The sequence below is a fragment of the Ascaphus truei genome, chromosome 7 (assembly GCF_040206685.1).
Source record: "Ascaphus truei isolate aAscTru1 chromosome 7, aAscTru1.hap1, whole genome shotgun sequence".
NCBI lineage: Eukaryota > Metazoa > Chordata > Amphibia > Anura > Ascaphidae > Ascaphus > Ascaphus truei.
The window spans coordinates 99,221,628-99,241,802 of NC_134489.1; the positions used below are offsets into that span (position 1 = coordinate 99,221,628).

Below are 20,175 nucleotides of genomic sequence, written 5' to 3' on the forward strand. Positions count from 1 at the left end.
TTTATTATTACACCACTTTTGTGCCCCACATCCTGGCCCCTGAATTCTGTTTGATCTCTGTACTAAAGACGCAGCACAACCTGCTCTTATATCTGTGTCCTTCCTCTGTCATGTGCTACGGTGTACAGCTCCCACAGGCTATGGATGACCGTGTCCTGAAGCTGCCTTGGCGACCCCTGCACATCGGGAGTTACAGCTTCTTGAGTAAAGTTTGCTTCACCGACTCCAGCTATACCCTGCTCCTGTCCGACCTCCGCAGCATGTGGTGTGAAGAGGCAGAGGCTGGTGTTATCCAGGAAAGGTCCAGGGTACGTATGGGACATATGCCGGACTGGATCAAATGCGCCTTCCCATTTAAAAGATAACAGGGCAGGAGGACTAAGCAGGTGCTGTCCAGTAACTTCTACACTCCTGGAAATGTGTTTTTATTTCTCTCAGCATTAAGGGGACATGGGAAGACTTTTCTCATTCATGTTACATAGTAGATGAGGTTGAAAAAGTAGATGAGGTTGAAAAAGCCCATCAAGTTCAACCCATGCTACATTTTGACAACAGATACTTATCCTATATTTGTATTTACAGTATATTGATCCAGAGGAAGGCAAAAAAAAAAAAAAAAAAACAATGACACATCATCCAATGCTGTTTCAATGGGAAAAATTCATTCCTGACTCCAAATATTGTCAATCCAATTTCTCCCTGGATCAACATCCTTCCCGTGTTTACTTATTTGGTATACCCCTGAATACCTTTTCTTTTCTAAAAAATATGTCCAACTTTAATTTTTTTTTTAACGATATCTGCCATCTCAGTGTCCATGGGTAATGAATTCCACATTGTAACTGCCCTTACGGTAAAAAACCCTTTCCTTTTTCGCTGCTGAAATCAGTCGTTGATTGAACCACCTGTGCTGATGCAGGGATACCCTTAAAACCTGACCTGTTGGTGGATCTTGAGGGCTGGAGTTGGCCCTCCCCTGAACAAGGGTGACATGAACGTTTTTGAAGATGGACAAACCCCGAGGAGGGTCCATAATTGTGACTGCAATCATTTCATAATTGAAAGAGTATTTTTTCACCCCATTTGGTATGCGTGTCCTTCCCGTTTCACTGTAAGTTATATCACCGGATCAATTGCTAGTGAGTTGGGCAACTTGTTTATTTTCCTTATTGGCTCGTGTTAGGACACCCTTCTGTAAGTGATGGTTACTAAGATCTTGCATTTCCTTGGTACATGAAACAATTCGTATTTTTGGAAAGGGCAAGTCTATCGTTACTGTAACAATAATCTATCGGCGAATGATACTGCCAAACTGGATCCCTGGGCTGATTAGGCAAAACACCCCCCTGTCTTCTCTCTGCAGGATCTGAATAAACGCCTGAAAGCCCCCGTCTCCTCGTTCCTCAGTCACCTGTCCCAGCTGATGCTCCCACTTTTGGACTCCGAGGACAGTGACACAAATGGCTTCTCTTGTCACAAGACAGAGGGAGCAGTGACGTTACATGTGAAGAGTCGGCTCTCCGGGCTTCCATTTTACTGGGACTTCCACTGCAAAGAGGCCAGCGTCAGTTCGGTGAGTGAGCTACGGCCCCCCAGAGGGGACACCGCCTAGGGGAAGGGAAGGAGACCTAGCACATTAATCGCTCTCACATATAACTCTCCTTACCCGGCTCTAAAGGCGGGCTCACCCGATTTAACTATACACATTGGAAGTGCTTAGTCTCTCCAGCCTTGGCAGGGGGCTGGGTAGGTGCAGGCTGGGCATGGATGAGCAGCATTGACAAATCGTGTGGCAAACAATAATACTCTGGACTTCATCTCCCGGTAGCTACCACTCTTATGCTGGGGAGGTACTTAACCTGTTACCCATAGGAAAGGCCAAATTGTCCGTCTCTTGCACAGTGTTAGTAATGCCCCATCACTTGTTGAATGGGCCTCTCAGATATACACTTCGGCTCCTGGATTAGCAAGCCGCTATTATGTATTGCATACTTCCTCCATGCCTATGTGATCAGGAACGCACAGGGATCCTTCTGGTTGGGCCGGTCCATACGTACTCCGGAGATACTATGCCGAGAACTCCTATCAAGAGCATGCTGCATCCTTATCAATAGCGAGAACAATCGTGCGCCCTTACAACTGGCGCTTACTTATATCCGGGCAACAAACAGTGACAGGAGACATCCTAATACACTTAGCTATACACTGAAACCTATTTACAGGACTCACAGTGAGGACCCCAGTCAGAACTCTGAGGAACCTCTTTCTAAAACATAGGGTGGAGCTACAGTATATATACCCTCTATACTTCCTATAGTGACATCACGGGTCACAAGACATACCAGGGAGGGGACCCACCCATTTAAGGCCGTTAACCCCGTATAGAACTTGTAATCCCCAAAGAGGGGGCTATAGAGAGAGAGAGACAAAATACAATTATTAACGGTACCTTTTTAAAAGCGTTCTAATAGTTACTTGTTTTCATCACAACTCCAATATATGATGTTAACTAGAGAGCTTCACTTAAACGCAAATGTCATGTTCTTGATTCCATCTCCCTTAATGTAAACTCCGGTTAACAATGAATAAATTGGTACGTAAATGATGTTATTACCCAGAATCCCTAGCTGCAGTGGACGCTCTGCATGGGATATTGGGTTACGCAGGTTTTGAGACCCGTCTCGCATCTTTTTTTATCGTTGCTCTTCGGTGGGGGGTTTCTGCCACTTTTTTAGCCGCCATAACGTGTGTGTGACCCGTAACCACCCTCGCACTGCCGAGACCCAAAAGACCAAAGCAGCGAGTACTCTGTGAGTAATGTTTACTGGTCATGTCCTTCTGTGACCTCGGGAGGCTGTGCTATTAAAGCGGTGTAATACAGCAGGCATACTGTGAGTGCTCATTTGCATATCATTACCCAGAATCCCTGGCGGCAGTGGAAGCACTGTATATGGGGGGCACAAAGAGGGCACTACATATAGGTGTGATAAACAATGGAGGAAAGAACCCCAGTAGAGCACTCCTACACTGTGTTGGGATGATGGTGTAAATTTAAAACTAAACTTTATTAGAAACATAATAAAACAATGGGGATTAAAATAGGATTAAACTCTGTATCACTACGCTTAATTACCTAAGGGATATGATAGTCCCCAGGTAAGTAGTCGTTATTGAAGTGTTGCTTGTGTACACTAGCCCCCAGCCACCTTAATTAGGGAAGCCTGGGGGAAAGCTAGATTGAGGGATTATAAATACTATTCTTATATGGAATGCCAATTATATACTTGTAGTGCATTGGTGCAATAGTATTGAAATGACACTGCTAATGGTGGGTTGATTGCACAGCCTGTAGTTAGCAATAGAGTCATTTAAATCTTGATAAGATAATGCACCTATGTTGACTTGGGGTTAAATGAACAGTGTGAATTACTGCCCCAAGGATACACAACAGCTATAGCTCTAGGTCATATTGTTAAGACCTCTAGCTGAGATTGCACAGTGTAGTTATAATATAGTGTGCTGCACTTCTAAAACCTGTTGCTAACTGCAGTAGGTGATAGATTAAATAGAGCACCGTATAGACAAATGGTGACAGTTGCTATATAATCTGCCCCAGACCTGAAGGCTGTGCTATTTAACCATATAAGATTGTGAACTGACTTAATCAGTAGATTGAAATAAACATAATCTCTGATACAGAGCACCATGTGTATACTGATTGCTATACCTGGAAATCCCTGTATGTGATTTATCCCACACATAGGTGACATTATTCTAGGGAGCACAAGATGGCACTGTGTATAGGTGACATTATAGGGGGACAAGAGGGCACTCTGTATAGGTGACATAGGGGCACGAGGGCACTGCGTATTGATGACATTATTCTAGGGAGCACAAGAGGGCACTGCATATAGGTGACATTATAGGGGCACAAGGGCACTGCGTATAGATGACATTATTATAGGGGGACAAGAGGGCATTGTGTATAAGTGACATTATTATAGGGGGACAAGAGGGCACTGTGTATAGGTGACATTATAGGGACACGAGGGCACTGCGTATAGATGACATTATTCTAGGGGCACGAGGGCACTGTGTATAGGGGATGTTACTATAGGGAGCACAAGAGGGCGATGTGTATAGGGGATGTTACTATAGGGAGCACAAGAGGGCGCTGTGTATAGGGGACGTTACTATAGGGGCACTGTGTATAAGTGACATTACAGGGGGAAAAGAGGGCACTGTGTATAGGTGACATTATAGGGACACGAGGGCACTGTGTATAAGTAACATTATTATAGGGGGACAAGAGGGCACTGTGTATAGGGACACAAGAGGGCACTGTGTATAGATGACATTATTCTAGGGAGCACAAGAGGGCGCTGTGTATAGGGGAAGTTTACTATAGGGAGCACAAGAGGGCGCTGTGCATCTAGAAAACACCTGTGCAGTAAAATGCCACTATTCCCGATATATATCTTCCATTCTGTGCGGGGACCAGGACTCGCCTATACAGTATACAAATATACGAAGCACAATCATTTCAGTGTTTGTCCCTGGTCCTCACATAACACAAAGGCCCGGGGACACTGAAATTATTGTCTGCCACATATGGGGGAAGGTTTTTGTCCCTGTTTTCTTTGTGTTACCTGAATTGTTTACAGGTATAAAAAATAAAATGAGAGCACTTCTCTTTTTTTCTTTTATCAGCGTAAAATCAACGTTTTGGATCTCTAATATTGAAAGTTGTGACCGCAGATTGAATTAATAGCCAGACGGGCACATCTACGGGGTGACGCTCGGTGCTGCCGGCGCCCTGCAGCTTCCAGTACTTGCCACAAGGCTGGATACTGGGCCTGCTGGTTTATTTGGCCTGACCCAGTATTGTCAGTTCACTTTTTTTAAACATAAGGAAATAGGATCACTTTCAATTCTTTATATATACATTTTATATATACATGCAGATATACGGTGCACAATTATCCAGTTGTTCTAAGGTGCAGGAGGCAGACGATAGATTCATTCTCCGTACGGGTGCTCCACTCCAGTCCTCAAGTCCCCCCGCCCCCCAACAGGTCAGGTTTTCAGGATATCCCAGCTTCAGCCAGATGGCTCAATCTGATCCTGGAAGTGGGCAGCATTTATAGATCTGACATCTGGAAAGGAGGACATAGAATGATTTGCTATCACTTACTTGTACAGTAATTACCCCTCCCTCTCCAGCATGGGTCAAATGTAGTCATTCCTTTGACCATACGATCCTTCCATGCATTCTGCTGCACTTCCTTCTTTAGGGTATAGATCTATCAGTGGTTTTCATGGTATTTTAGTTGTCAGTTTTTTTCATGTATTGTGTCTCTGTTTGAACACACTGTATGCACACACATTGAAGCCATTGTGACCAAACATCCTATTTTAGGACCATACTTACACCCTATACAGCCGAGCTCACCTTAGCACCTAGGTGTTCTCTTCTTTTCCGGCTCAAAGACTGAGCCTCTGATTGAGCCACCTGTGCTGAAGCAGGGACTGATTGAGACACCTGTGCTGAAGCAGGGATATCCTGACAACCTGACCTGTAGGGGGGAAGGGTGGTCTCCAGGTCTGGAGTTAAGCCCCCCTGTTATCTTACACTTTCATTCTTGATGCATTTTCTGGGTTGTTACAACACGATGTGGCTTTTACTCGGGCTGTCCAACGCTGTGTTCCTGCAGGTCTGCCGTCACTTCCTGCAGCCTCTCATGCTTATGACTGAGGTCCTGGATCGTAAGTCGCGGACGCTGTGTCTCCTGCTCGGGAGGAAGGATGAAGAGATACAGGATTATCAGGAGAGCGGAGCCATGCTAACCCGAGGTGAGAGTTTGGAGGGGGACCCCCATGCGTAACTGGCTGAGCAGTCAGTGCCTGGTAAAAGCACAGCAACTTCCTTATGAAATGTGTCAAGTGATGTGTGTGTATACATACGCTCGCACGCACGCACGCACACGTATACATACAAACACACACATATACAAATATACACACACCCACACACCTAATGAGTCAAGCAAAGAAAAGGGGTCCGTGGGATACGTGCTGTGTTGTGCTGTGTGGTGCTGTGTTGTGTTGTGCTGTGTGTCAAGTGACATGTTTTCTGTATAAGCACAGTTTGATTGCTTGTTCAGGTGACTCAATGTCCACTATAAGCAGAGCCGTGTCACTGAGTGTGCTATGTATGCATGGCTGTGTGACTCTGTGTCCTCTATACGCAGATCAAATGTGCACTGAGTGTCCTAATAAAGTGAAGCCCAGGTGACTGAGTGACTGCACATGTATAGTGAGACTGTGCCCTATATAAGCGGACCTCTGGTCCCGTCACTCAGTGTCGTGTGAGGTTCACTTGATGACTATATGAGCAGAGCCGTTTGTCTTGCAGGTCGCTTGAAAACGGAGCGTTTTGATGAGGAGTCTTTTCAGGAGGCCTTCCTGGCAAAGGTAGGAGAAAGTCCTACTCGCATGTAACCTGCCCCAGTGCATGACCGTGTCCCAGCCAGTCCGCACAGTATATCCATTGTTACTTTTGGGTAAATCCTCTTAAAGCTGCAGTCCAAGCTGCCGTTTTATTATTTCTTGTGTTTAATATGAGCATCAACACAATAAGTAATTAGCTAAGTTGTCGACCGATCCATTCTCCTGTGATCTCCTTCGATCGGCGATGATTCGGCTCGGGGGTTCACTAAATGGCAGTCAGTGCAGCAGAAGAGGAACAAAGATGCAAAGTTTTGTGGGGAAGATCATGTGACCAGGCAGTCACTAGATACAATTGGTGCACTGCTAGAGAGAGGGCGGGGCTGAAAAAGGGGTGTGCCAGAGCCTGTTTTAGAAGAGGAAGGGGGTGTGACTTTGTAACTGGTTGCTACATTATAATACTTAAAAAAATGTCATTCATAGTTGTTTTAAAAAAATGCTAAAAGTATTTACTCATAGTACAGAACTGATTAATTAAAAACAACACACATGTAGGATATTGCTTGGTCTGCAGCTGTAAGTTTTCTTTTTTTATCACATTATAGTGACATTTCTCTGGTCGGAGCCTTGTTTGAACATTTACAGATTGTAAAACAATTTGCGGGACCTCTTAAGGCAAATAGTTTCCGGTCCGTTTATAATGCATTAGTAGGCAGCGCAGTTTTCTTCCCTCGGTTATGTATGAGGCCCTCATTAAAGCAGCATGTACATGTATGTTGAGCTGTGGGGCTATACTATATGAGCTGGGGGGTAGGCTGCTTTCACACCAGGCTTGGGAAGAGGTAAAGGTGCAGGACAGTGTCGCCTGGTTCCTTCTTGATGTGAACATGGAGTGGGCATCGGGTGCAGGGAGCTGGCAACAGGAAGATGGAATATGCAGACAGCTGGCATGAGCTGGGCGTGTCAGAGGAGAGCGCCAGAAGACACTGTTGTGGGTGTGTATATAAACACTGCTGGGACTTGCCTCCTGCTCACCCGGTCCCACAGGTTGAGTTGTTGTCTCCCACGGGCACTCGAGGAATGTCATTGGGTGGGTGATAAAGATGTTGGCTCTATGGGGAGTATTCTGCATATATATCCTACATATGGAGGTCCCCTTTATCCCGCAACAGCTAATCAAAAAGATGCTGGGTGGATATAAGCTGACATCAGCGGATCTGCCCCTGGGGGCTGCAGTGGCTGCTCTCCGAGCACAAATAGGAATGGTCTTCTGGCAGTCGTTCCCACGGCTTGTGGGATGGTGACCCTTGCACCTGAGAATAACTGTGAATCTGCGGATCTCTACCTATGTGTAGTGGTAACTTTGCCCAGGCACAGAGCGTGTGTGTCTATACCTACATGTGTCTATATACTCGCTGTGTGTGTGTCTATACCTACATGTGTCTATATACTCGGTGTGTGTCTGTTGGGATGTTACTGGATGGAAATGTTTTGGGGAGTGCACTGTTCATGTAGAAACCTCACACAGATTGTGCTGACTTGGGTCCGCGTCCATGCTGAGCGCGACCGCGCTGAGTAATCAAACACATTGAGGTCTATGGGAAGGTCCACAATGCACGCACATGGGCGTTGGCGTGGCTGTTTTTTCGCGAGACAACGTTTTTTAGTCTTTGTGACGCGACGGTCGGGACGCCCAATGAGGGCGAACCAGCGCCGTGACGTCATCGGCCATGCCTCCCCGTTGCGAGGACCTCTATAGTCCACTGATCGCTCGGCCAACAGGCGCACGTGAGGCCATGTGCTCCGTCACGCCTGCACCACGGACTCGGCCTTACACAGGAAGAGAGAACTTTGTCTTGCAGAAGCGTATAGCGCACAGTTCATATAAGTTGCGTTCTAATCTTGGAGCGAAATAAATCTAAGAGACGTTGCCGTTATCAGTGCAGTGACACCCGCACACCTTGCAGCTCAGTGGCGTGCTATGCAGGATGTGTGCCACGGGCTGGAGCTAGGAGGAACCCACCAAACAGGACACGGAGAGGTCAGGCTCCCAGAAAGAGACAGGCTAATAATTAAAAGGACAAACGCTGTACTACTTGCAATCCATGAAGAGTTTAGGATGCTCGCTAAATAAATCTGTTTCTCAGCTGTATATAATTGTGGAGGTCGAACCATTATTAATTGCACTTGGTGACACGTCGGGGCATCTTGCTGGGCATTGGGTCCCATAAGGGAAGAGGGCACAGAGGATGGCGAGGGAGAGTTGTGCAATGACTATACGTAGAGGGAAAAGCTAATACTCTGAGACCCCTAACGTAAATCTTCGACCAGAAATATTTACTGTGGACCTCAACATCTTCATTACTTGAGATCAGCCACCGTATCACAGGACCATCATGCCCACTAGAACAGGGGGGGCTCACCTCCAGACCTCATGCCCCCCCCCAACAGGTCAGGTTTTCAGGATATCCCAGCTTCAGCACAGGTGGCTCAATCAGAAGCTCAGTCGAAAACTAAGCCTTTGAGCCACCTGTGCTGAAGCAGTGACTGAGCCACCTGTACTGAAGCAGGGATATCCTGAGAACCTGCCTCTTTGAGGGGGGTGGGGGGAGGGGGGCTTGAGCCCTGGAGTTTGGCTCCCCTGAACTAGATCTTTCAAATAATCCTTAAAAAGCTGCTTCCAAACCTGTTGCTTATTCATATTTTCTACATTTTTATTTTTTCGTTCCAATGCTATTGGGGTCTTTAATCTCCTCATTCGACCAAATAAAGATCTGCCCCAGGACACACAGCAAAATGCCCTTTCATTTTAGTCAACCTAATGGATGCATATCTTTCCCATGCCCTTTGGGGTTAAATCCCCTGATTTCTCCCATATTTTTTCTCGGCACAGTGTGGGTGAGGAGGGACACCTTCGTAGCCGCTTGAAGGAGACAGAGCAGAACCAGCTTACCTGTAAACGCTAGGAGTAACAGGTTAAGGATGGAAATAGTATGTTACCTGTTACCTGAAGGAACAAAGGTCACAGCGGATTTAGAATATCCAAACACATTTATTGAGCCAACACAACGTTTCGACCGTACTGGTCTTTATCAAGTGACATAGTGCCACTATGTCACTTGATAAAGACCAGTACGGTCGAAACGTTGTGTTGGCTCAATAAATGTGTTTGGATATTCTAAATCCGTTGTGTCCTTTGTTCCTTTTATCATCTACCCAGGACTAATCACAGGCTTTCGTACACACACTGGAGCACCGGTAACTGTATCATTTTTTTGTTTACAATTGAAGGTGTGCAGCATTTTTCCTATCTGTCTGGACATGTTACCTGGACCCAGGCTGAGAGTGAGAAGCAGTAATGGGCTGGATAATGCCGAGCTCTAGAGCGCGCGCGCACGTGTGTGTGTGTGCATGTGCATGTGTGTGTGTGTGTGTGTGTGTGTGTGTGTGTGTGTGTGTGTGTGTGTGTGCGTGCGCTTGTGAGAAATACAATACTTTGCTTGGAGAGTAAACAAATAAAAAATGCCTCATGGCCGCAACAAAATTCACAGCCAAAAAGGTCTAAATCAGTCTCAACCAATGGATTCTTCCATCCCGAGCTCACCTGTTTATCACGGCATTGAGACATCGGCGTGTTATCATTAAGAAGGCGTTTCCATCAACACTGTTTGTTTTTTTTAAAGAGAGATTTGGTCCAGATACTGTTTGCCCATTTAAATCTGTGTAACCTTTGAAAATATATATATTCTTGAAAATGAGAGGTAACTCTAAGTGTATTTTACCTGGTTAAATATTTGATAAATACATTTCCAACTGAACACAGAACTAATATCCAGGGGTGGGCACGGCATATAATTCGCTGTCCTGCCTTGTTGTACATTGATGCTCTTGCTATTTATTTACTTTTATGGGTATAACGTGCTACTTCTTCTAATTGTTTGTGTTGCGGAAAGATCATTAAGCTCTCCTAACATTGGTATCCGCACGAGGAGCTGGCTGTCACCCAAGCCATATTAATTTTTTTGGGCGTCAGCTTTACTACAATGCAACCATTCTGCTGTATATTGTTCTGGTATTTTAGGCAGATGTTGTTTTATCTGGGATACCTGGCTCTAAACCGCAGACCTGCCAACATTTTGCTGTGTCTCTCACAGATGTGGAATCGGCACCTTTACTTTGTATAGTCGGTGGTCTCATATACCCCCCTCTTTGAACACAAGTACTTTGCCAATAAAATTATATTTCTGGGTCCAGAACCTTCAAATCTCTCTGATCCTTGGAAGTTGTTCCAAATACTTTTTGGCCTTTTGAAAGGAGCGATGGGCGAAGGCGTCAATTCGATGGCGAACATTTGAATGCGAAGATGGTGTATATTAAATGTATGCAAGTCCGCCAGCGGCCGCCATCATTCACGCACAGAGAGGGGAGAAGAGAGGGAGTCTTATTATACTAGAGTCCCAAGTGCTATACCTTCAAACAACGTGGAGAGACACTTGTGCATAAAAGGCGCACACCTGAGATATCGGTGATATATGCAAAGTATATTTAAATGACTCCTGTTAGCATGTATCCCAGGAATCTCAGGACTGCTCCTTTTTGTGCACAAGTGTCTCTCCACGTATCTTTTGAAGATGGGTTTGACGAGCTCTCTCTCTCCCCTCCCCCTCTCTCCCCTCCTCTCACCCCCTCTCTTCCCCCCTCTCTTTCCCCCCCACTCTCCCCCCTCTCTCTCCTTCTCTCTCTCTCCTTCTCTCTACCCCTCTCTCTCTACCCCCCTCTCTCTCTACCCCCCTCTCTCTCTACCCCCCTCTCTCTCTACCCCCCTCTCTCTCTACCCCCCTCTCTCTCTACCCCCTCTCTCTCTACCCCCTCTCTCTCTACCCCCCCTCTCTCTCTTCCCCCCCACTCTCTCTACCCCCCTCTCTCTCTCTACCCCCCTCTCTCTCTACCCCCCTCTCTCTCTACCCCCCTCTCTCTCTACCCCCCTCTCTCTCTACCCCCCCTCTTTCTCTACCCCCCCTCTCTCTCTACCCCCCCCTCTCTGTCTACCCCCCCCTCTCTCTCTACCCCCCCCTCTCTCTCTTCCCCCCCACTCTCTCTCTCGACTGATCCACTGATTGAGCCACCTTTGCTGAAGCAGGGATATCCTGAAAAGCTGTCCTGTTGGTTGCACTGGAGTTGACCACTCCTGCACTAGTAATCATCGCTAACTGAGGATGCAGCAAACACATGGTCCAGAACAGATGAGGACTGAGCGATAAAGCAGTTAGAATGAGCAAATTTAAGAGGCGAGACACACACACACACACACAACACAGTTGTGCATTAATATTTAAGCTAACCAGAAAACTATTGGATGATTGTACGGTGGTGTGGGCAACGAAAAACAAAACAGGCAAAAAATAAACTCGACTAAACAAAAAGAAAGTTTAGGATGTCCGTGTGCGTAACGGTTGTATGGAAAATAGGGTTTCTAATTAACGTGCTTCTCCAAAAGACTGAAAAACACACCCCGGGGTGCCAGGATATTGGTCAAAAATCCATAACGCTGAATTTCCAAACCTATGTCACATTTGTGAAAGTTCATCAAAACTCCTATTGATATCGTTGTCACCTGAATGGGAATTTGAGAGAGATTTGAATGTTTTGTCGTGTATATGTCCCTAAGGTTGTTTAAATTCGGATGGCATTAAGTTCTCTCTGGAGCTAAACGGCTAAACCTGTCGGCACTTCTTCAGCGAAACTTCTTCATCTAATATTTTATATATGTTTAAAACTCAGATTTGATAGTAGATCATTTAACTTTTTTTCCATAGACCTTCTTTTTATTTTGTGTGTCCTAAATATAAATGTGTCTGTATATTTATTTGTCTATGTACAAAAGCTCAGCCATTCATGTAAGCCATAAAACTATTAAAATAGCCGCATTTCCATATTTAGCATGTGTGTTGAGGCTGAGAGGTAATGCTAATAGCTGCTTAAGTGATGTTTTTGGCTTTCAAACTGCTTTTAAAATTTGTTCTCAAGGAGTGAAAAAAAAAGATTTGGCCAGCTGCCCGCGCTACTGTGCAAACTGTTAATAAAAGTTAGTGTGTATATGTCTGTATGTATATACACGTATATAAATTTTATTAGTTAAAGGAGCCTGTTAAAATATGCACGGCTGGCTAAGGTAGCATTCACATTTTGTCCAGATCAGAGGAATAGCTGGCTGGCCAGTAGCACTCAATTAGCTGCTGGAAGGAGCCGTGTTGCAAAATAAACAAATTAGAGAGAAAAAAAAGTGAATATTGCAGTCTGCTCGCACTCTCCCCTGAGAGGAAGGTGACAAAAAAAATCTGTTAGAATGGGTAGAAGTGTTAGATGTAAATATGTTTGTGACTGGAGCATGCCAGGGGTTGGGTTACCAGCAAACTCTCTACTGCTAAGTGACTTTAGGGCATGACGTGTGGTGGTGGTAGGGAAGGGTAGCAGCCGTGTGAATCTGGTAGGGAGGCATATCTCTGTATTTTTGTATGTATGTGCCCCCATTGTGCAAAGGATACCAAGATAGGAGAATACATCATCATCCTGTTGGCTATTTCCAAATCTCAAAGTGACACACGCGGGGCAAAGTCACCCTGATACATGGGCAGTGGGACTCGGAAGTAATTATTATTGGTGTTTATTTGTGAAGTGCAAACAGATCCCGCAGTGCGGTACAAAGTGGGTACAGAGAGATGTAAATGACAAACCGAGTTACATACCGAATATGCACAAAAAGATACAAAGTGTAATGAGGGCCCAGCCATGGCAACGCGTCGCCAGGAGCCACCGGAGACTAGGTAAGGGATATACAGAGGCCTCGCGCGCTCCCCATGCATTTCTTTTCAGTATTGTGGGGAAGAGCGTGGGGCCTCTGTAAGCGTCACCCAGTTTGCGCACCCCTGGTCTAGTGGATATCTCTTAGCATTAATTCAACTGCACAGATGACGTTGATACATAGAACCCCGTGTCTTGGCGATTATCTGCAGTGGTGGATTTACCAGGCAGCAATACGAGAGTGCAGAGTGATGGATTTCCCAGGCAGCAATACGAGAGTGCAGAGTGATGGATTTACCAGGCAGCAATATGAGAGTGCAGATTGATGGATTTACCAAGCAGCAAGACGAGAGTGCAGAGTGATGGATTTATCAGGCAGCAACACGAGAGTGCAGAGTGATGGATTTACCAGGCAGCAATACGAGATTGCAGAGTGATGGATTTACCAGGCAGCAATACGAGAGTGCAGAGTGATGGATTTATCAGGCAGCAATACGAGAGTGCAGAGTGATGGATTTACCAAGCAGCAAGACGAGAGTGCAGAGTGATGGATTTATCAGGCAGCAACACGAGAGTGCAGAGTGATGGATTTATCAGGCAGCAATGCGAGAGTGCAGAGTGATGGATTTACCAGGCAGCAATGCGAGAGTGAAGAGTGATGGATTTTAAAGTATTATCTTGCAACTTGCTTATTACCCTGGTGTTACTGGCGGTGATGTCACTGCATGGCACCGATTTTTATTTCAGCAGTACAAGGTATAAACTGGAACAATATGGAAAATAGCTGAAGCGCTCAAATGCAGGTATATCTCAAAATGATAAGCCAGACCACTGTACCAGGGTACTAACAATTAATATAGTACCTATTGTGTCGTATAATGGGTACTATCCTCCTGAAGACAGGTGGTGTGTGGTGCAACCCACTCACCATCAGTCTCATTGGCAGGTTCCCCTGAAAAATATGCAAATACTCACATCCTGGTAGGGCAGGCAGGCAGGCTGTGCAGCTACTCAATGCAATACAGGGAAAAGGGAGACCAAAAAGCGCACCAGCACAAACGGAGCAGGAAGAAACCAGGACAAAAAAATGATTAAAAGGGCACTTTAATGTGGCAAAAGACCCATCCAATGCATTTCGAACGTCGTTGAAAAAGAACGCTGCGACGTTCGAAATGCATTGGATGGGTCTTTTGCCACATTAAAGTGCCCTTTTAATAATTTTTTTGTCCTGGTTTCTTCCTGCTTCGTTTTTGCTGGTGCGCTTTTTGGTCTCCCTTTTCCCCATAAACTGGAACAAGTCTAGAACCAAGACCTAGGCTCTAAAGCAAGCAGTAAAGACCAGAGCATGTGTGTGAAGGTATCTGGCATGAAGAAGCCAACCTGATGTATCCGATATGTGTAAGGAGGTCTTACACATGCAAATCGTGCAAGTTCCACCTGCTGATGTCAGGCACAGACTGGCTGAGTCCCCAGCGGGGATCCCCGTTCCATTCCTTCTCCTCGCCTTTTTGCGGTGACCTGAGTGCTGCTGGGAGTCAGTTCTCTGTTTACCCATGGACCTGGCACAAGCGTGGGCAGCAAGCAAGCTTCACCCACACACACACCTCCTATTATACACAACATCTCTGGCGTGAGTGACAGCCGTGGTAGGCTCCCCCACATGTATGGCTGTGCCAGACCTTTTTTTTTTTTGTACACAGCAGGCGTGTAAGACTCCTCCTCGAACACTACCCCGATAGTCTTATTAGCACATAAAAACGGCAGCATCAGAGGCAGCAGTGCCAAGCCTCTTCCATAGCAGTGCCGTCCAAATACATACAGAACAGGTACAGCGTGATTAGCAGTGAGGCAACCTCTCCCGCTCCCCCCACACACTGGCTTCTATTCATGATACTGTGCAAATGGTGTTTCCATGCAAAAATGTGCATTTTCTCACGGAATCACATCTTGGCGTATACAGTTAAACGTTTCTCGGATGTCCAGACCGTGTGGAAACGGCGCTTGCGGTCGCGATTTGGTTCTGACTGTGCCAATGTGGTATGCAAACTTTGTATGTAAATGAAGAAATCTTGCATAATTACGTTTTCACATGCTACTTAATAAGCTGAAAGTGTCTATTATAGTAATCTCCCTTGCTCCTTTTCAACCACAACATTGATTAACCTATTCAACTGGTGGTGAAAATCAAACATTGCATATTACCGCATATTTAATGCATATTTTTACATATGACCTTTATTCGAACATCTCACTGTAAACATCTGTCTTTTTTTTGCTCTCGGCGAAATCCATAATCTCTCACCAAATAAACCACATACAAGTGCATACAGAAGAAATGTTATTGCATTGTAGCGATGTTTCGACCTCTAAAATTCCTAAAGAATACGGCAAAAATATCATTGTTACCGCAGCAAATTGCATTTGGTGTGGAGGTGAAACTCTGACTTTAATGGGTAGGCGCCACTGATCGTACCCAGATATCCATCGCTGCCAAACTAGAGTTATACAGAACAGTGCTGTCTTCCCATTCATCTGCACATACAGGCCGGGGTGGGAAGCCAGATCAGGCCAACTCTCCTATACTTGCCAAGTACAACAGGGGGAATTCACCCCTACCCCCTCCGCCCTATGCTTAACAGGGTCGCACACGCTCCACAATCAGAGGGCCCTGATGTAGACTTCTCTCCCGGGCCCAGGGAGTACTGTGGAGGGACTGTGCACACGGCCCAGCTATACCCAACATCCATTGGGAGATACAGAGCGGGCCATGCTGACATTCTCCTCTTAATCCAACATCCAATGTGTCCCAAGCATTTTGTGCCTCCTACACTGCTGTCTTGTCTCTCTCTTTCATTGCATGTTTTTCCAATAATGAGTATCTGCTTGCTCTTCTAGTTGCCTGTTAAATCCCTAGTGTGCCAGGGGGATGAGGAACACTTGCAATGAAATAGTTAATCTAGATCCGCTCTACTTTGGAAACACCTCTACTCTTCAAATCTCGCGTCTTGTAGTAACCTAAAAGCACAGGAATTCGAATCAGTCAATGCTGTTCGAAGCCAAAGTGAAACAGATTGTATTTTACTGTACAGTATCCCAAAGTCCACATAAAGTAAACAATATAAATACTGGCAAGCCACTATGTCACTTGATAAAGACCGCTAAGGTCGAAACGTTGCGTTTGGCTCAACAAATGAGTTTAGTTATCTCAAATCCGTTGTACCATGTGTTCCCTCTACTACTACATGCATTCGATTGACATCAGGCTATCGTACAATCACGGGAGCACCGGTAATTGTATCTATGGTTATACTTTATTTTTAGGTGTGCAGCATGTATCTTACATGTCTTATCTAAGAAGTCACAAGCGTAATGGGGCAAACACACACACATTATTCCTTTCTTCCGCTGACTTCTGCTCAGGACCAGTGTTTCAGATGAGACGGACTCACAAATGTTGTGCACTGATTTATGTTTCTTGTACTGTATTAGTTTTTGTTTTGACGAATGGCCTCGAACCTCATTTCATGGGCAACGGCTACAAAAGCCGAAACGCCAGTCATGATGGGGGAGTGATCTTAAGAAGGGCGTTGAGTACGTGAGCAACTTCTAAGGTAATATGGCGTTTCAGTGTAAATTGTGCGGTGGCTGCCTAAAGAGCATGGCAACATGCCAACGTGGCATGGCTGCCCGCCATCCTCATACCAGCGTGGATGACTGTATTGGCAGAGCTCCTGTGTATAGGCAGGTCAGATTTGCTCATGGAGAGAGAGAGAGGGTAACCCACAGAGCCAAGAGAAGACCCAGTGTGCTCTGTCCTGGAAAATTAAGAAACTTGGGCGAGTTAAAAACAGCATCACGGCAAACAGAACATTACAAAAGACAGAAGATTTATTTTTATAGCTTCTTTGACCACTTTCAGCAGCTTTACGCTGGGCTTGGAGTGTGTCTGCCTGCCCGTTTTTACAAGCTTCGAAGCTTATAAGTGTCTCTTTGTTATTGGTGTCACGGCAGCAACGCTCAGAAACGCAGAGCTGGGGGTTGTAAAGTACGTTTTCAGACGTGTGTTGCAGCCAAGATATGTCCTGCTACAACAATAATAATTGATAATTAACATTCTAAGTTTCTGCACTTTTTTTGGGGGGGGGTGGGGGGGGTAAATCAACAAGAAGCTGGTGAAATTATTAGGGTGGGGGGGTGAATAAATGCCTTTTCTTTATTTAATCTTCATTAGGTATGGTAGGGTAGATGTAACATAATGCATCTTTGCTAAGTACAGTAGTTTTCTTTACAAAAACGTTTGCGTGTGTGCGCACGCACGCACATGCATATGATATATAATGAGGACACTGAGATGGATGTAATGACGGAAAGGAGCCAAGAAGCAGGGAAACGAAGAATTAGGTGTTCAAGGGATTGAAGGTAAACAAGTGTCCAAGGGAGAAGTAAAATAAATATATATACATACAGGAGATCTTGCTAGATATGGGCAATTGATTACTTTTTTAGTTCTACATTGGTCCCTTGGGTTTTTTTTTTGTGTTTTTTAGATTATGGTGGAAAATAAGATGAATAAGTAAATATATATTAAAGTGAATGTATTAAAAAAAAGTTATATTTATAAAGTGCTAAAATATATGAATCAATTATTAATTAAATAAAATTCCACTGGGGCCTCTTGTATCACGTGTAAGAGGAAATAAAGCAGCAGCACAATAAAAGTATTACTCGTATAACCAAAAATCCATCTTTTCGTCCCCAGTGTTGTCATCCTCCGGGCTAAACGAAAAAAAATAAAATATTTTATATACTCACAGTGTATATTCACACGTTCAGTACAGTACGTGTTACTTGTATGTTACATATAGTGTGTGCGTGCGCAGTATATGTATATGTAACCCTCCTTGCCAGACTCTTAAGGAGTTTATATCTGATAGACTATTTACATGGCTGTGCTCGGCGTCTCATACCTTCGCAGGGTGCTGGATCCGTGCAGGCTGGGCTCAGTGTCTCATACCTTCGCAGGGTGCTGGGTCCGTGCAGGATGTGCTCAGTGTCTCATACCTTCGCAGGGTGCTGGGTCCGTGCATTCTGGGCTCAGTGTCTCATACCTTCGCAGGGTGCTGGGTCCGTGCAGGCTGGGCTCAGTGTCTCATACCTTCGCAGGGTGCTGGGTCCGTGCAGGCTGGGCTCAGTCTCACACCTTCGCAGGGTGCTGGGTCCGTGCAGGCTGGGCTCAGTGTCTCATACCTTCGCAGGGTTCTGGGTCCGTGCAGGCTGAGCTCAGTCTCATACCTTCGCAGGGTGCTGGGTCCGTGCAGGCTGGGCTCAGTGTCTCATACCTTCGCAGGGTGTTGGGTCCGTGCAGGCTGGGCTCAGTCTCATACCTTCGCAGGGTGCTGGGTCCGCACAGGCTGGGCTCAGTGTCTCATACCTTCGCAGTGTGCTGGGTCCGTGCAGGCTGGGCTCAGTCTCATACCTTCGCAGTGTGCTGGGTCTGTGCAGGCTGGGCTCAGTCTCATACCTTCGCAGGGTGCTGGGTCCGTGCAGATTGGGCTCAGTGTCTCATACCTTCGCAGGGTGCTGGGTCCGTGCAGGCTGGGCTCAGTCTCTCATACCTTCGCAGTGTGCTGGGTCCGTGCAGGCTGTGCTCAGTCTCATACCTTCGCAGGGTGCTGGGTCCGTGCAGGCTGGGCTCAGTCTCATACATTCGCAGTGTGCTGGGTCCGTGCAGGCTGGGCTCAGTCTCATACCTTCGCAGGGTGCTGGGTCCGTGCAGGCTGGGCTCACTGTCTCATACCTTCGCAGGGTGCTGGGTCCGTGCAGGCTGGGCTCAGTCTCATACCTTCGCAGGGTGCTGGGTCCGTGCAGGCTGGGCTCAGTGTCTCATACCTTCGCAGGGTGCTGGGTCCGTGCAGGCTGGGCTCAGTGTCTCATACCTTCGCAGGGTGCTGGGTCCGTGCAGGCTGGGCTCAGTCTCACACCTTCGCAGGGTGCTGGGTCCGTGCAGGCTGGGCTCAGTCTCATACCTTCGCAGGGTGCTGGGTCCGTGCAGGCTGGGCTCAGTCTCATACCTTCGCAGGGTGCTGGGTCCGTGCAGGCTGGGTCAGGGTCTCATACCTTCGCAGGGTGCTGGGTGGGTGCAGGCTGGGCTCAGTGTCTCATACCTTCGCAGTGTGCTGGGTCCGTGCAGGCTGGGCTCAGTCTCATACCTTCGCAGGGTGCTGGGTCTGTGCAGGCTGGGCTCAGTGTCTCATACCTTCGCAGGGTGCTGGGTCCGTGCAGGCTGTGCTCAGTGTCTCTAACCTTCGCAGGGTGCTGGGTCCGTGCAGGCTGGGCTCAGCGTCTCATACCTTCGCAGGGTGCTGGGTCCGTGCAGGCTGGGCTCAGTCTCATACCTTCGCAGGGTGCTGGGTCCGTGCAGGCTGGGTCAGGGTCTCATACCTTCGCAGGGTGCTGGGTCCGTGCCGGCTGGGCTCAGCGTCTCATACCTTCGCAGGGTGCTGGGTCCGTGCAGCCTGGGCTCAGTGTCTCACACCTTAGCAGGGTGCTGGGTCCGTGCAGGCTGGGCTCAGTGTCTCATACCTTCGCAGGGTGCTGGGTCCGTGCAGGCTGGGCTCAGCGTCTCATACCTTCGCAGGGTGCTGGGTCCGTGCAGGCTGGGCTCAGTGTCTCATACCTTCGCAGGGTGCTGGGTCCGTGCAGGTTGGGCTCAGTGTCTCATACCTTTGCAGGGTGCTGGGTGCGTGCAGGCTGGGCTCAGTGTCTCATACCTTCGCAGGGTGCTGGGTCCGTGCAAGCTGGGCTCAGTGTCTCATACCTTCGCAAGGTGCTGGGTCCGTGCAGGCTGGGCTCAGTCTCATACCTTCGCAGGGTGCTGGGTCCGTGCAGGCTGGGCTCAGTCTCATACCTTCGCAGGGTGCTGGGTCC

General features: G+C 46.9%; 1 protein-coding gene across 5 annotated transcripts in view; it reads left to right on the forward strand.

Annotated features, from left to right (window-relative positions):
* NHEJ1 (non-homologous end joining factor 1) overlaps window positions 1-20,175 on the forward strand; it is a 99,102-nt gene that overhangs the window by 778 nt on the left and 78,149 nt on the right. For all 5 annotated transcript variants that reach the window (XR_012802736.1, XM_075609634.1, XM_075609636.1 and 2 more), the window contains exons 2-5: window positions 129-308; window positions 1,364-1,573; window positions 5,715-5,853; window positions 6,416-6,474. Coding sequence is in view for 4 of the 5 variants with exons in the window: in XM_075609634.1 (XP_075465749.1) it covers window positions 141-308; window positions 1,364-1,573; window positions 5,715-5,853; window positions 6,416-6,474 (576 nt within the window). In the remaining variant the exon portion in view is untranslated. The remainder of the gene's footprint in view (window positions 1-128; window positions 309-1,363; window positions 1,574-5,714; window positions 5,854-6,415; window positions 6,475-20,175) is intronic.